The sequence below is a fragment of the Serinus canaria genome, chromosome 13, assembly GCF_022539315.1.
Source record: "Serinus canaria isolate serCan28SL12 chromosome 13, serCan2020, whole genome shotgun sequence".
NCBI lineage: Eukaryota > Metazoa > Chordata > Aves > Passeriformes > Fringillidae > Serinus > Serinus canaria.
In genome coordinates, this window is record NC_066327.1 from 2,366,833 (window position 1) to 2,383,846 (window position 17,014).

General features: G+C 51.8%; 2 protein-coding genes across 2 annotated transcripts in view; both read right to left on the reverse strand.

The window, feature by feature from the left end:
- Positions 1–10,631, reverse strand: part of LOC115484229 (protocadherin gamma-C5-like) — a 208,813-nt gene extending 198,182 nt beyond the window's left edge. The window contains exon 1 of the mRNA XM_050979636.1: positions 8,949–10,631. Coding sequence (XP_050835593.1) covers positions 8,949–10,631 — 1,683 coding nt within the window. The remainder of the gene's footprint in view (positions 1–8,948) is intronic.
- A 2,785-nt stretch (positions 10,632–13,416) lies between these two features.
- Positions 13,417–17,014, reverse strand: part of LOC103817433 (protocadherin beta-15-like) — a 40,443-nt gene continuing 36,845 nt past the window's right edge. The window contains exon 2 of the mRNA XM_050979596.1: positions 13,417–16,766. Coding sequence (XP_050835553.1) covers positions 14,664–16,766 — 2,103 coding nt within the window. The 3' untranslated portion in view covers positions 13,417–14,663. The remainder of the gene's footprint in view (positions 16,767–17,014) is intronic.

Consider the following 17,014-nt stretch of genomic DNA (forward strand, 5'->3'; position numbering starts at 1 on the left):
CCGCAGCGGGCGGGGCTGCAGCTCTCCGAGCTTCCTCTCGCTCCTCTCGGTCAACAGCGGCGCCCGCAGCCTCCTCCCGGCACTGCACGCAGTGAAATGTATTTATTTTAATAGGACGGAGGGAGTGTTACGAGTCCTAACACAAATATTTCATCACAAATATATTTAGAAGACATGATGGAATGACGGGAGCAAGGACGGCAAAAGAAAGCCGACCCTGATATACAGCTGTCAGTTACTTTATCACTCTGTGCCAACTCTATTTACAGCTACCCAGGATGCAGGAAAGCTCCAGTAATGAACCTCTCCAGTTTATACATAATTATATTCAATCAAGTCATTCTGTAATCCCAGAAAGAGACTTTTCTCAAAAATTAAGATGTAAAGGATTGAGGCTCCTTAGCAAACCCTTGTTCTAATTATTGTGTATTCATGTAGCTATGGCACATTTTCAACAAAATACTTTAAGACAGCGGGAAAAGAGAAGGACAGCTGCACACCTTAAACCCTAATGGCCTTTGATAAATTGTCAAGTATAGCTGATTCAAGTGCCTAAAATGTCAATTGGCGAATCTCCTACACATTTGATATCTATGTTTGTATTTTAGAGCCTTATTATCATTTTAAACAGACATGCATAGGAGATACTGGGTAGGGAGGGTGTCACCGACATGTTCTATGAAAAATCCTTTCCTTAGGATTTTTCCCTCCTGAGAAGCTGAGAGGTCTCAAGAACAAAATGCAAACAATTCTTATCTGCTGCTGTGGAATGCACCAGGTGGATCTGGGATTGGTCTCATCTGGTTGTTTCTAAGTAATGGCCAATCACTGACCAGCTGTCCAGACTGTCTCAGTCAGACACAAGCCTTTGTTAATCATTCCTTTTCTATTTTTAGCTTAGCCTTCTGATGAAATCCTTTCTTCTATTCTTTTAGAATAGTTTTAATATATTATACATGATAAAATAATAAATCAACCCTTTTGAAACATGGAGTCAAGATTCTCATCTCTTCCCTCATCCTAAGGCCCCTGTAAACAATGCAACAGGAGGGGGGTAGGGGGAACCTACCAAAAACCAACCAAACAAATATACAAAACCCCCAAGAGAACGAATTCTCTGTACAGGCTCTAAATTCCTCCCTTTTTATAAAAAGGATAAGAAAACAGGCTCTGAAACAGACGAACAAACAAAAATACATTTTTTTCCCCCATTTGAGACCTCAATCTTCATCTACACCTGTGTATTAAGGAAATAATAGGAGTGAGAAAAAAAAAAAAAGAGGAAACTAACAGCCAGAATGATAAAAGAAAATTAGCAGAATTAACTGGCCCCTCTAATGGTACCAGTCCTGCCTTTTCTGCAACAGTGTTCATGCACAAGATGAGTGACAGTCTCTTCTTTTACTCCGAATGGAGATCCTGTCACTTTTCTATCCATGAGAAACTAGTCTTTCTGGAGTCCAAGACCGAAAGGTGTTAAAGAAGGGGTATGTGGCCAGCTTTTAACCAGGTCCCAGAATACAGCTTCAGGATAAACAGATCATTAAGGAAAAATCTCCAACAGCTAGAATCTGCATTATTTCCCTGATTCCTTCATGAAGAACAGCTAATCTCCTGCACAGTTATGATTCTCCATCACAGTTAATAACTAACATGATTTTAGTGAGCTCAAGAGATGCAGACAAAACCTCTTAGATGAATCTGGAGCTGTGGTCACCACAGAATCAAGCGCTATGGCTAACTGCCCGTTCTCAGAAGAAGAGATCACCCTGTTCTTTCATTCCTTCGCGGAGACATGGACCAGCAATTGCCACCTACACCACCCGGGTAAACCCAAGGAAAAGAGAGCAATGTTTCAGAAAGATTCAAGGGAAACAGCTGGGGTGGAACAGAGGAAGAAGAAGGAGAGGAAGAAGTAGAGGGAGAGGAACTCGTGGCTCTGCAGAAAGAACTGCAGAAATAAATAATGACTGGAATAAGTAACCAACCCCGCCTACCACTCCTGAAGAAAACTTATCCCCAATACACTCGACACTCTTCCACTAGTGAGGAAAAACCTGAAAATTTTTCTTCTTAAATTTAATTTAAATTTAATTAAATTTAAATTTAAATTTAAATTTAATTAATTTTCCTCTTTTCCTTTTTTCAGAGATGTGTGTGTCAAAAACGCACACATCTCTGAAAAAAAGCCGAAAAAACAAGCAAACACATGCCCCATCCTCCCAACAAACCAAAAGTGGTAATTCCCTTTTCAGAATTATGTCCCGTGGAACCAGCGAATCTCTTCTGAAGAGCAAGAACCCGTGTTCTCTGTTGATCTGACAAATAATTGTTAAAAAAACCTTTGAAAAAATCATGACTGGGAAACATACATCCGTCCCAGCAATGCTGCCTTTTCTGCAGCAGCATTCCCTCAAAACATTGGACACTACACGGCAATTTTGGAAGCAGGATTAAATCCTGGGTTTACATCAAAAACTAATGTTAGGGAAAGAAAACAGTCAGCCTCACTAGACCTACAATATGTGAAGCAACCTTCTCTCAGAACGCGGGAGGGCAAACAGAAGAGGGTTAGAACAACATGCAACTTTTCGATCAACAGGGCCAGGTGCATGTCCCCTTTAGGAGTAAATACCGAAAGAGTATTGACCAACAGATAACGCCCAGGTCTCGACAAGTGTATCAATTTGACGGAAACAAGTAAGCCTGTTAAGAAAGGCTCAAGGAGAAGAGCAGAACCGTACGGTTTTACAGACCTGTGCTGCGTCGGGATTAGTGGGCACCTCTCCCTCGATGGCGCTGCTGTTTGAGCTCGGCTTGTGGCAGGAATCGCCGCCCAGAAGCTCCTCCGCCGACAGGATGGGCACCCCCGGCGGCGGAGGCCAAGCGGCCTCGGGCACGGTGCGGGCCGGCGCAGGCACGCACAGGTTGTAGGAGTAGGGCAAGGTGCCCTCGCAGAAGTCGGCCGGGAAGGCGGCGCCGGCCAGGGAGAAGCGCTGCGCGCCCAGGCAGCGCAGCACGGCGGGCGGCCCGGCCCGGCGCAGCCGCGCCACCACGGCCAGCGCCACGCTCAGCACCAAGAGCGCCGACAGCAGCGCCAGCGCCAGCACCAGGTAGAACTGCAGCTCGGCCGCCGCCTCGGCCGCCTCGGCGCCCGCCGGCCGCTCGCTCAGCTCCGGCAGCGCCTCCTGCAAGCTCTCGGCCAGCACCACGTGCAGCGTGGCCGTGGCCGACAGCGCCGGCTGCCCGTGGTCCTTCACCACGGCCACCACACGCTGCTTGGCCGCGTCCCGCTCGCCCACGGCGCGCGCCGTGCGCACCTCGCCGCTGTGCAGCCCCACGCGGAACAGCGCCGGCTCCGACGCCTGCACCAGCTCGTACGACAGCCACGCGTTGCGCCCCGCGTCCGCGTCCACCGCCACCACCTTGGCCACCAGGTAGCCGACCTCGGCCGAGCGCGGAACCACCTCGAAAGGCGGCGCCGCCGCCCCTCCCGGAGCCTCTCCCGCCGCTGCCGCCGCCGCGGGCCAGAGCACTCTGGGCGCGTTGTCGTTGCGGTCCAGCACGAAGACGCGCACCGTGGCCGTGGAGCTGCGCGCTGGCGAGCCGCCGTCCTGCGCCCGCACGGCCACCGTGAACTCGCGGCACTGCTCGTAGTCCAAGGAGCGCTGCGCGTACAGCGCGCCGCTCCGCGCCTCCACCGACACCAGCGCCGCCGCGCCCGCGGCGCCCGCGCTGCCGCCCGCCAGCCAGTAGCTCACGCGCCCGTTGGCGCCCGCGTCCGCGTCCCGCGCCTGCACGCGCAGCACCAGCGAGCCCGCCGCGTTGTTCTCCTCCACGTACGCGCTGTACGCCGCCTCCTCGAACTCCGGCGCGTTGTCGTTCACGTCCGACACCTCCAGCACCAGCTCCACGCTACTCGACATTGGCGTCCTGCCCTGGTCCGTGGCAGTGATGGTGATATTGTAAGCGGAGACGTTTTCTCTGTCCAGTGGACTTGCTATTATTAGTTTATATATGTTCTCTGATGAGGTTTCTAATCTGAAAGGCAAATTTCTGTCCATTTTACAGCTCACCTTTCCGTTTTCTCCCGAATCTCTGTCCCGGACATTGATCACAGCGACAACTGTGCTCGGGACTGAGTCTTCGGGTATCGGATTCAAGATAGGCAGGAGTAAAAGTGTTGGTGCATGGTCGTTTACATCTATAATGTTTATGTGCACTTTGGCATGTGCTGTCAACCCACCCCCATCCTTGCCTTCAACACTCACTTCATAATATTTCCTTTCTTCATAATCTAAGGTTGCTGTAACCTTCACCTCCCCTGTCCTAGGGTCCAGAGAGAAGAGCTGGCGGATACTTTTTTCTACGTCACTGAAGGAGTAGGTAATTTCTGCATTTGTACCTTCGTCATTGTCAGTAGCTTTCACCTGAAAAGCTAAGGAGCCCTCTGGCAGGTTTTCCATCAGTCGAACCGTGTAGATTTCTTTGGTGAATACTGGTGGGTTGTCATTTGCGTCGGTCACATTAATCTTAATCTGGGCCGTCCCAGATCGGACTGGATCCCCACCATCCACTGCCGTCAGTATCAAATGGTGGTTTCTCTGTTTTTCTCGATCCAAGACTTTCTCCAGTACCAGTTCCGCGTGTTTTGTCCCATCAGGGCTCTCCTTCACTAAGAGGGAGAAGAGTGGGTTGGGGGTAAGTTCGTAGTTTTGTAAAGAATTCACTCCAATGTCGGGGTCTCTGCCACTGCCCAGAGGGAACCTGGTCCCAGGAGGCGTCGACTCGATAATTTCTATGGTAACAAATTCTCTGTCAAACTGCGGCGCATTGTCATTGATATCCTGGATAGTAACACACACATGAAATATGTCAAAAGGGTTTTCCACGACCGCCTCCAAACTGAGGACACAGGGAGACACGGCCCCGCAGATACTCTCTCGGTCTATCCTGCCGTTTACACGCAGATTTGTACTATCTTCCTCGAGAGTGAAGTACTGCTTTTGGTCACCAGTGACTATCCGCAGCTTGCGCGCCGGCAGCTCGTCCGCGCTGAGCCCCAGGTCCCGCGCCAGCGGCCCCACGAGCGATCCTCTGCCCAGCTCCTCGGGGATGGCGTAGCGGACCCGCTCGGCCGCCGCCCGGCCCCACACGCCCAGCAGCAGCAGCAGCGCGACCAGCAGAGCGACCCGCCCAGCGCCTGCCCAGCCCTGAGCTGCCCATCTGACCTCCATTCCGAGCTTTCCTGAAGGGTATTCTGTGGACGGGTAAAAATAAGCCTTTCCGGGTAGCTGAACCAGTATTCGAGAGAAATAAATAGAAGAAATCCCTGTTGCGGGTCGGAGGACGGCTGAGTCGAGCGGCTCCTGCTTTTCTCTCTGCTCTGCGCAGTGCGGAGTAGCGCTACACGGGCGCGGGGGAGGAGCTGACGGCTGAGCAGCTTCTCCGCCTTGGCCAACACTGACACCCTGAGTCCGAGCCTGAGAACCGCAAAGTTCAAGGAAAAAAAAAAAACCAAAAAAACCAGCCCAAGGTCCTGCCCTGCATTCCCTTGCATCGGGATGGATTAGAAAATACAGATATTGTCAGGAGCGAGAAACAGAAAATCTATACATACTGTAACCGTGCACCTCCTAGGAATTTCTGTTGTCCGAATTACTTACACTTGCAAGTCTTCTGTCGGACAGATCCTCTCCCTTTTCTTGAGGGATGTGGGGCAGGATCTTGGTCTGTGCCCTCACTGTCAGCTTACTGATCTCTAGGATGGGGTGCTCGGTGACCCCACTGCCATCGCGACGCCTCCGTGAGGGAAAGAAAAGGCAAGGTGGATCGAACACTGAAACATTTCTTTGGGTAGTGGGTTTATTTAGGATGGCTGAGATCCCCAGATAACGCTAAGCTTACCAGCTTTGAACAGTGGTCGTTGATGGACAAGCGAGGCTGGAATCCCAGGGTCTGAGAACACCACAGCGATCACACCACACCTGATCCCATCTCTTTCGGTATTCAAAGCTCAGCATCATTTTATCAGTACCCATACTACCCAACCCCGAATTACTTTTGTGTGTGTATCCCAGAAACCATTCCCTGATATACTAAACAGGCAGATAGTAGCTGGTCTCAGGCGTTAAAGAACATTTCCTGGGAAATGTTGGCAGCAGCTATGTTTGAACAACCAAGAGCAAACAGACAGATTCCTTGTAAAAAGCCGTTTTATCTTACCTCTAAATTAGATCCTCGTCTCTTCTACAGTAAAGAAAAAAATCGCCAAAACCACAAAAAAAAAAAAAAAAAAAATCCTGAAGGAAGGCTGTGTATCATCACAGCCCCTTATGCAGAAGACAAGGAGAGGTTAGAAAACTCTTCACATTGTCTCCTCTATGGAGTTGCTCTGACACGTTCTCCAGCCCTGGATCTCTGTAGTGCCAATGTCAAGCTATCCACACTGGACCAGTGTCGGAACTCAGGACATACCTCTGGGAGTCTGGAGTTTCCTGGGACCCTTGCCAGGGGGCTCAGAGACCCTGGCACACAGCCCAGAACACCAGCGGGTTCGAGTGCGGGCCATGGAACAGCTTGGCACCTTTGCATGAGGAGATAGAGGCCACGGCATTTTAGATGGTATAGGGATAAAGTATTCACAGAGTGTAAATGTAGGTTTTAGGATTTTTGGTATAGGGGTTTCTGGTGACAAGATGGAGGGATTTGGGCGTGTCTAGCCTTTCTTCTTCTTCTCTACCTCCATCTTGTCTGGTGATGTTGGCACTTTTAGATTGGTCTAGAGTAGAAACTCACTGTCTAGCGTAGATGATAGGTATTGGAGAATAACTGTAAATATTGTACACGTAGTTTGTAGTATATAAAGATAACACCGCCCTGAGGGTGGGCGGAGTGCCTCTGACTTTCCTGCCGAACGGATCTCGGCTGGACAGGGAGAAAGAATTTTATAGATAAGATGCAATAAACAACCTTGAGACCGAAAAAATGAAGAGCCCTGACTCCTTCTTTAAGCACCGGGCTGGGAAAAGAAACTTTCGAACTTTTCTCGGGGTCACTCTGACCAGCTAGAGAGAGAGACCCCGGCAACTGGCGTTCCCTGGGTGGGCTCGAAGAGACCGCGGCAGACCAGTAATGTCTAGAAAGAAAATATATTTTCCTGCTAACTGTGGTAGTTCATCAAGTGAAGGACAATTCCTTTCCATCCAGCTGAACCTATACACAACTTCTCATAAGAAATTAACATTCTGTCAGAACAAGATGTGGAATTCAATTTGTAATGTTTCAGAAGCACGCAAGACTGTGACCATCTCCACAAGATACTGAGAGATGGATGTGTTGGTTTACATAGGGGCAGGGGACTTGTGTTGAAATATTTAGCAGTCAATTCACTGCCTCCTATATGGCGAGAATTGCCTGTAACAAGCTAGACACACATTTTCAAGCATTACACACTGAAACACTGTTCAAATCTGTGTTTTCAAGACTTACTCTCATTCCAAAATTAGCTTTACTATAAATAGATTGTGAAGAATAGTACTTTGCATTTAAGTAATTTTTAATCTATATTCTTGTAAATATACTTTATTTCGAAGGCTATGCCTGCACAGTAATCGGCCTTTTGTATCGAATCCAAAGGTTAAGTCACGAAATCCAGCTGTGGGGAAAAAAAACTCGATCAGAGTTCACCAATTAATACGATTCTCTTCAAATGCCCTTAAGATGGAGTGAATAATTCTTTTGTTGAAGGAGGATATAGAAGAAATCTGGAAGTTCAATGTGTCGGCTTTCAAGCTACAAGATCCCCGAATTCAACTGGAATTTGAGAGCTGATACAGGGAATTACATTGAATTGCTTGGAACAGGGTGTCAGCAAGTATTTAAACAATTTCAAAGAACGGTGAGTAGAGGACCAAGAGAATGAGATTTCCAGAAGTTACACATGCAACAGAACTTTCCAGCCTTGGGGAAAGCCAAGGCAAAAAGAGCTCTTGCAAGCGGTAAAGAACATGGCACGTAGAACACAAAAGGCAGACTCAGCACGCATTCAGAGGATGACATTCATGAGAGGGTGACTATGTAAAACATGGTTTCTAAGACTGTCAATCATCTCTGGCTAACCTAAGAATCCTTAACACCTCGTCCACTAAATAGAGTAAAAAAAATTACCGTACCTGAAAGGCAACTTGCCCGCCGCTTTCGGTAACTTGATCTTCTGAAGGGACTAGATCACCCGAAGCCTCATCTGGTGGTCGGGCCGGGAGGGTGTCGCAGGAGCTGCCGGCAGAGAAGCGCAGCTGGCTCTTGCGCGAGTCGGCCGTGAGCGACACGTCGTGCGAGTAGGACTGCAGGAAGGCGCGCACGCCGTCGATGCCCACGAAGTGAGAGACGGGCACGCCGCACAAGGCGCCGCTGTCGGGCGGCAGCAGCTGGCGGCGGTGCCAGCGGCGCAGGCGCAGCGCCAGCAGCAGCAGCAGGAAGGCCACGAAGAGGCACGACACGGCGGCCACGGCCAGCACGAGCCAGCGCGTCAGGCCGGCGGCCGGCTCGGCCGGCAACGCCGCCTCGTCGGCCGCGCTGCCCAGCTCGGCCAGCAGCTCGGCCACGCTCTCGGCCAGCACCACGCTCAGCGTGGCCGTGGCCGACAGCGCCGGCCGCCCGTGGTCCCGCACCAGCACCACCAGGCTGTGGCGCGCCGCGTCGCGCGCCAGCGGCGAGCGCGCCGTGCGCACCTCGCCGCTGTGCAGCCCCACGCGGAACAGCCCCGGCTCCGTGGCCTTGGCCAGCTCGTACGACAGCCACGCGTTCTGCCCCGCGTCCGCGTCCACCGCCACCACCTTGGCCACCAGCGCGCCCGCCTCCGACCGCCGCGGCGCCAGCTCCACGCCCGACCACGCCGCCACCGAGCCCGAAACCGCCGCCGCGGCGGCCGGCGGCGGGTACAACACCTGCGGCGCGTTGTCGTTCTCGTCCACGATCTGCAGCCGCACCGACACGTTGCTGCTCAGCGCCGGCGCGCCGCCGTCCTCCGCCCGCACCCACAGCTGCAGCTCGCGCAGCTGCTCGTAGTCCAAGGAGCGCAGCGCGTACAGCGCGCCCGTCTCCGCCTGCACCGACACGTACGACGACAGCGGCGCGCCCCGCACCCGCCCCTCCGCCAGCCGGTAGCGCACGCGCGCGTTCTGCCCCCAGTCCGCGTCCGTGGCGCGCACCGTCAGCACCAGCGCGCCCGCCGCGTTGTTCTCCGCCACTCGCGCGCTGTAGCGCTCCTCCAAGAACACCGGCGCGTTGTCGTTCACGTCCAGCACCCGCAGCGCCAGCACCGCGCTGCTCTGCAGCGCCGGCGACCCGCCGTCGGCCGCCCGCACCGTCACGTTGTACTCCGACACCTGCTCCCGGTCCAGTAGCTCTGCAGTCACCACACGGTAGTAATTATCGAATGATTTCTCTAGGCGGAATGGGTTGCTGTCGGTAATACTGCAGTGCACATCTCCATTCGCTCCAGAATCCCTGTCTTGGACGCTGAAAATTGCTATCACTGTCCCCAGAGGTGTATCTTCTGGAACCGGAGTGAACACCGACATGATGACAATTTCGGGAACGTAGTTGTTTACATCAGTGACCTTGATGAGTACCTTGCTGTGGGAAGAGAGTCCGCCCGCATCCCGAGCTTGCACAACCAATTCGTAAAACTCGTGTTCTTCGAAATTCAAGTTCTCTGTTATGACAATTTCTCCACTTTCCGAATCCATTTTAAAAGTCTTGTCGAACTTCTCCGGGATTTTAAAGAACGAGTATTTTACCTCGGCATTTGGCCCCTCGTCTCTGTCAGTCGCTGTCACCTGTAACACCCGACTTCCTACAGCCACATCTTCTCTCACGGTCACCTTATACACGGACTGCGTAAATTCTGGAGCATTGTCATTTCCATCTAACACAACTATTTCGATTGTTGTCGATCCTGATTTCACTGGACTCCCGTTGTCTGTGGCTGTCAGGATCAAATTATGAGCAGCCTTCTGCTCCCGATCCAAGGATTTCACCAATAATAATTCCGGAGATTTCACGCCATCATCTCCAGTTTTCACGTCCAAGGTGAAATAGCTGCTCTGGCTACATTCGTAATTCTGTAAAGAGTTCACTCCTATGTCGGGATCATGAGCTCTCTCTAAAGGGAAGCGTGCGCCTGGTGCAGTATTCTCACTGATTTCTAAGACACTTCTTCTTTCTGGGAAACTGGGAGGATTATCGTTAATATCCAGTATTTCTACCTCCCCTTTGTAAATGTTCATTGGACGCTTTACAAGAATTTCGAAGTTCAGAACACATTTAGCAACAGCTGCGCATATCTCCTCTCTGTCCACCTGCTCCATCATAGATAAGTGGCCGTTCTGCAAGTCTAAAAAAAAGTACCGTGTCCTACCTGTGTCAAAAACGTGGGCGTCGCGGTCCTTGAGTGCCGGCAGCTGCAGCCCCAGGTCCTTGGCCACGTCACCAACGAACGAGCCTTTGGGCATCTCCTCGGGCACCGAGTAGCGCAGCTGCCCCCACACCGCCTCCCACGCCGCCAGCAGGACGGCGCAGAGCAGAGCTCGCTGCCGCCGGCCCCAGCGCCTCCCCGCCGAGCACATCTCCGCTGAGCAGCGCAACACAGCGAGCAGTTCGCCCCGCCGACCGCCAATCTGCAACCCGCTCCGGCTCCCGCTTCTGCCCTTATTTCTTTTCCGGCTCACGCTCCCAGCCGCTGCCGCTGGGCCCTCCTTCTCACTGCAGCGCCGATACGCACCGCGGGGACGATCCTAATCCGGCGTCTGCTGAGTCAGAGAGGGAGCGGGCAAGGGATCCTGCCCGCAGCGGGCGAGGCTGCAGCGCTCCGAGCTTCCTCTCGCTCCTCTCGGTCAACAGCGGCGCCCGCAGCCTCCTCCCGGCACTGCAGGCACCGAGCGCTGCCCAGCGCTGCGCTCCTGCCTTCCCACGGACAGCTCGCGGGGACAGCACAGCGCCACATCGGGGACAGCACCCAGACATCGGGTGCCATAGGGGACCTCCTGCCTCTCCTCCAGCCCATTTCTTCTTTGAGAAGCTGATCAAGACCGGGAAGAGGCAGAGGCGTCCTAATGCTGTTTCTACTGCACAGGAAAGTGCTTTTGTAATGGTGATACAATATTGATATAAAGTTCTCTTAACAAGAGAAGTGTTACTAGTCATAGTCCATTCGTTTAAAACCACAATATTCCCCAGTAATGGCCCAGCTTTTTCAGCAGTGATGGTTGGATGATCCTTTTATTCCCCTCACCTTTTCTGCCAATAGAGCTTAATATTGGAATGCCATTAGCAACCTCAGATTTCCAAACCCCTAATGGTAGCACAAGCCAGCATCCGACTTTTCCGTGTTCAAGTTCCTCAGGTGGTCTCGAACCCGATCTTCTCTTACAGTGGGAGGGACTTTTTCCCCCACAGTCCCTGCCTTGAGCTCCATCCACTTGACAGGTGTGGGAAGAGACCTTACCAGTGATGACTGAGGCAAAGATATGGCTGAGTAACTCAGCCTTCTCATTGTCTGTTTTTATCAGATTTTCTGTTCTGTTCATCAGGAGACACACAGGTTTATTACCTTTTTATTCAGTAACTTACCTATAGAAGCCCTTCTTGCTGTTCTTTGCATTCCTTCTAGCTCCAGCCATTCCTTGGCTAACCTGAGCCTATCCCAACACAACCAGCTTGCATCCCTAAACTCTTCTCAGGACCCCTGTTCCTTATCCCACTGCTGCTCATTTCTCTCTTTCCCCTTTATTTAGACCAGCAAATCTTCCCTCAGCCATGCTGGTCTGTTCCCTTCTTTTCCTGCTTTCCTACACATGGGTTCTAGAGGGCACACATTGTATGGAAAGCATCCCTAAAGATCTGCCAGGTCTGTTCTGCTCGCTTGTCCTTCAGGGCACTTTCCCCTGAGGGGCTCCATTGACTAAATCCTTTAAGAGCTGGAACTTTGCTTTTCTAAAATCCACAGTCCTGGCTTTACTCTGCCTGATCCATATCCCTCAGGACTAAGAACTTGACCAGTGAATGGTCATGACAACCCAGGCTACCTCCAGTCTTGGTATCTCTGATCAGCTCATCTGTGTTGATGACCAACAAGTCCAGAAACATTTCTTCTGGTAAGGAGGGCTGGATTAAGGCCTCAATCCTTCCTAAAGGGAAGGGCGAGCTTCTCGGGAGAGCTTGGCAATGTGTTCAGGCCTTCAAGGCAGGGTACTGCCTCCCCCTCTCACAGGGTAAAAGTCATAATAAACCATCTGTTTATGAATGCCACACACACTTGAAGCTTCAAACTGGAATGACTCAAAGCCCAGAGGTTTAACCACAGAAGGTGATGGTCCCTCATGATCTCAGCAAGAGACACACACACACACTCTCTTTCATAACACACACCAGTGGAAGAGATTTGCACAGGTAATCTTACATCCCCTTAGATGTGGAGAACATTGAATAAAAGTAACTTCACACAGGAATTCAGTCACACACAGAATGCCAAGCAGATCCTGGTCCCAGGAAATGAGGTGTGCCCCTGTTCCACTCAGTCAAGACACTACAAGATTTTCACACAGTAAACCAGGTTTATTCATAATTTTTAGAGTTCCAGTAAAAGAAGTTTGCATGCAGACTTCTTGTTTGCAGGTAGCTTTCTTGCCAGCGGGAAGGGGGACCTGCCTGCAGGTTTCTTGGTTAAAATGAGATGAATCTAACCCTCCATCAATGTATTTGTGGAGCAGAACATGGCACAGCAGAGGCCTGTGTCTTCCCAGATTAACTGGATTATGGATCACTTCATCCTTGGTGTTCATCAGTCTTCTGGTCAGCATCACTGCACTATTTCCTCCCCAGACTTACCTTTTCATCTGGGCCTTGTGGAAGCAGACCTGCTGTAGTCCTCTGCATTTCAGGATACCAAAGTTTCTCCCTGGTAGCAGTTTTTATTTTTTTATTGAATTGCCAAATTCCCACCTCCAGGCACTCCCTAAAAATACTTCCCAAGGCAAGTACTTCCTGTTTTTGTGCCATTCTTTCCCAAAATTCCCGCACCTGAAGTGTTACAAACACCTCGTAATTGCCATCTGCGGATGCAGCTGTCAGGAGATGTGAGAAGGTCACTCCCCTACATCACAGCTTTACAGAGACAGAGCGCACCCAGGGCCTGTGTGCAGCTTGGGCCCAGTTTTCCCTGACGTGCCTGGGCTCCATCTCAGCCTAAAGGTCCATTCTCAAAAGAACCACAGAGGCCTGATAGCAGGTCAATTCCATTGACCTCCCAATTTTCCTGAATGCTTTATCAGCTGCACCTTGAAACTGGAGAGATATGCCCACTCACCCACTAGCTAGGCCAAAGGAAAATACAGACTTTCTCCACACAAGGCATTCAGGTGCTCTCTTTATTTCAGTTTTACACTCAGGGGTATCCAAGTTCACAATATTAAACTCTCTAACTTCAACAAAACACAGCATGAGGCTTTCTGAATATTCCGTGCATCACAGACATCATTCAAGTAAACGTTATTATACATGGGCTGGCAGTCCTTAAGCAGAAAGAGAAAGACAATGCTCAAACTCAGTTTAGAGAGTAGCAGGAGAAAGGGAAAAAAGGAGGATGCAAATGCTCTAACACAAATGGAGAAAATAACGTGAGGACAGCTTTTTACTCCCAACAAGAAATCACTGTTTACAGGAACAATAAGAACACCAGCATCAATCTCCTTTTTACCATTTCATGTTGATTCTGCCCTTCAGAAAATGCTCTCTGAAGGACTTATGGAGTTTTCATGAAATAGTCAAAGGAAATAAACATTTTTTAAAACTTTTTACAGTTATAGTAAACCAAACACCATTTGTGCTGTTATATTTCTGTATTTCAAGGAGACAGAACACCGAGCACTGCTTTATAGGGCAAAAAGAATGTTTTGTCATACATTTTACTGCTCTTCTCTGCCCAGGAGAGGATGAGACCCCTGTACTCAGAGGGTCAGAATACTCTTCCTGCCATCTGAGCTGCAAGTGCCTGCATTACAGAGGTTGGATGGGAGCAACTCCACCAGGCAGCACTGGTGAATCATATGCATATGCACACTGGCTGTACTGACTGACTGACTGACAAGAAACCAAAGCACATGGAACCCACACATCTCAGAGAGAGGCATTCAGAACCCAGGGAAGAAAGAGCCCAGTCGTCAAACAACATTGTGACACTGTACTCTCAACATATTGTATTTCCTGAGCTGGGAAATTTCTAAATTTTATGAAGGAGAAGATCTATCATAGACTGCTAAATTGTGCCCTGGTGTCCCAGGAGAGAAGAAAACCACCACTGTCTTGTTGGAGAGAAAGAGAGACAACAGAATAGCTGAAGAGGTAACCCCATTCTTAAACTCTCCCAGAAATGACCATAAGAGGTGAAACATACTATTGCCTCAGGGTGAGAACCTGAGATCCTTATCTTTCCTGTCTGTGTTTTGGAGTGGCAGAAAATATTTATTCTGAATTAGAATTTGCAGGAAATTGATCACAACAACTGAAAATACAAATTTAGTCTAGAGGTACCACTGCCACGTGCTGCAGGCTAGGTATCTTCATCGCAAGGGCCGTGAACGCTCTGTCTATGCAGACCCCATCTAGTTGAAGGAAAGAGCATTGAACTGTCCTGCAGAGAGAGTGCCAGCACTGTCTGGGGCCATGTCCTCAGTGCTGACAGGGACAGCGGGGAAATCCTGTTCCTCATCGGGGGCCGGGCCCTCGGCGCAGTGCTGTGGGGGCAGGCTGGGCAGGATGGGCTTGAGGAATCTGAACTCGCTGTTGCCCGAGCCCGTTGTCAGGCTGATCTCGTAGCAATAGGGGCGGGGCAGGGTCCCTGCGGCGGCTGCATCGGCCAGGCCGCTCTGCAAGGTGTCGGCAGCATAGAGCACATGGTCGGCCTTCAGCTCCTTCCTCCTGCACACCTTGCGAGCCAGCAGGACTGCGGTGGAGATGAGGAAGAGAAGGGAGACAAAGACCAAGGCAAGGATTAAGTAGGTGGTCAGGGAGGCGTCCTGATCCTCGGTGGGTGGGCTGGCGTGCGGGAGGCGCACGTCGGAGAAGTCCTTGAGCAGGAGAGCGCTCAGAGCTGCCGTGGCTGAGAGCGGGGGCTGGCCGTTGTCTCTGACCAGCACAAGGAGCTTCTGCTTGACGCCGTCTCTCTCTGTCACCGGCCTCCTCAGACGCACCTCGCCGCTCTGCAGGCCCACGGAGAAGAGCCCCGGGTCGGTGGCCCTCAGCAGGTGGTAGGAGAGCCAGGAGTTCTGTCCCGAGTCGGCATCGACGGCCACCACTTTGCTGATGAGGTAGCCCGCCTCGGCCGACACGGGCACCAGCTCGCTGGAGGCCGGGCTGCTCTCCTGGGCCGGGTAGAGCACGAGCGGTGCGTTGTCGTTCTCGTCCAGCACCACAAGGCGGACGGTGACGTTGGCTCTGAGCGGAGGAGAGCCCGCGTCAGAGGCACTGACCGTCACCTCGCTCTGCCTCAAGTGCTCGTAGTCCAGGGGCCGCAGCACAAACACGTGCCCGTTCTCCGAGTTCACCGAGATGCAGGAGCACCGGGCCCGCTCTGGCCCTTGCTCTGGTGCCAGCGAATAGCTCACCTTGGCATTCAGCCCCACGTCAGCATCTGCAGCGCTCACGGCTCCTACAAACACCGTGCCGACGTTGTTCTCACGCACGTACATGGTGTAGGAGGTCTGGTTGAAGACGGGCGCATTGTCATTGACGTCCGAGATGTCCACGGTGAAGGTGTGCGTGCTTGTGAGAGGAGGCGAGCCCGCATCTGCTGCCGTCACCCTGAGCACGTACTGAGGCGTCTCCTCGCGGTCCAGCGCGCTCACTGTCACCAGCTCATAGTAATTCTTATAGGCTGGCTGCAGGGAGAAGAAGAGCTGATCCTCCAGGGCACAGGCGATCTTCCCGTTGGCACCAGAATCCCGGTCCCTGACCGTGAACAGGGCAACCACCGTGCCGGGCACCGTGTTCTCAGGGAGGGGACTGCTGAAGGAACTGACCACCAGCTCTGGGGCATTGTCATTCACATCCACCACCTCCACCAACACTTTGCAGATTGCTGAGAGGCCCCCTCCATCTGTGGCTCTCACACTGAACTCATGCATTTGTGCTGCCTCATAGTCCAGAGGTTTTGTGAGTTTAATTTCACCAGTTCTGGGATCAATCACAAATGCTGAGTCACTCTGTCCCACTACTTGGCTGAGTTGATAGGAGATGTCCCCATTAACTCCTTCATCCTGATCAGTTGCCTGTACAGTCAGAACCACAGAGCCTTCTGGCAGGTTTTCCAGAACCTTCATAACGTAACGCTCTTGCATGAATACGGGAGCATTGTCATTTACATCAAGAATAATAATAGAGATCTCGATAGCCCCACTTCTGGGAGGAGAGCCACCGTCCACAGCAATAACATGGAAACCCATCTCTGCCTCCTGCTCTCTGTCGAGTGGCTTTTCTAATACAAGTTCAAGGTATTTGTCACCAGTACTGCGTGCTCCATATGAGACACTAAAATACTCGTTCTCAGGAGAGATGTTGTACTCCTGGACTGTGTTGTTGCCAATATCGAGGTCATGAGCAACCTCCAGTGGGAAACGTGATCCTGGCTCGCTCTTTTCCACGATCTTAAAAGTGACTTGTTCCTCGGTGAAGACGGGTGAATTGTCATTTTTGTCCTCCAGATTTACCTCGACCCGAAAGAACTGGAGGGGATTGGAGAGGAGCAGCTCGAAGGGGAGCATGCAGGTGGCCGACTGGGCGCACAGCTCCTCCCGGTCCAGCCTGCCCGCCACGACGAGGCGGCCCGAGGCGCGCTCTAAGCGAAAATGCTGCCGGCCGTCCTCCGAGACCAGGCGGGCGCGGCGAGCCGAGAGCTGCGCCGGCGTCAGCCCCGCATCCTCCGCCAGCTCGCCCACCACGGAGCCGCTTTCCGCCT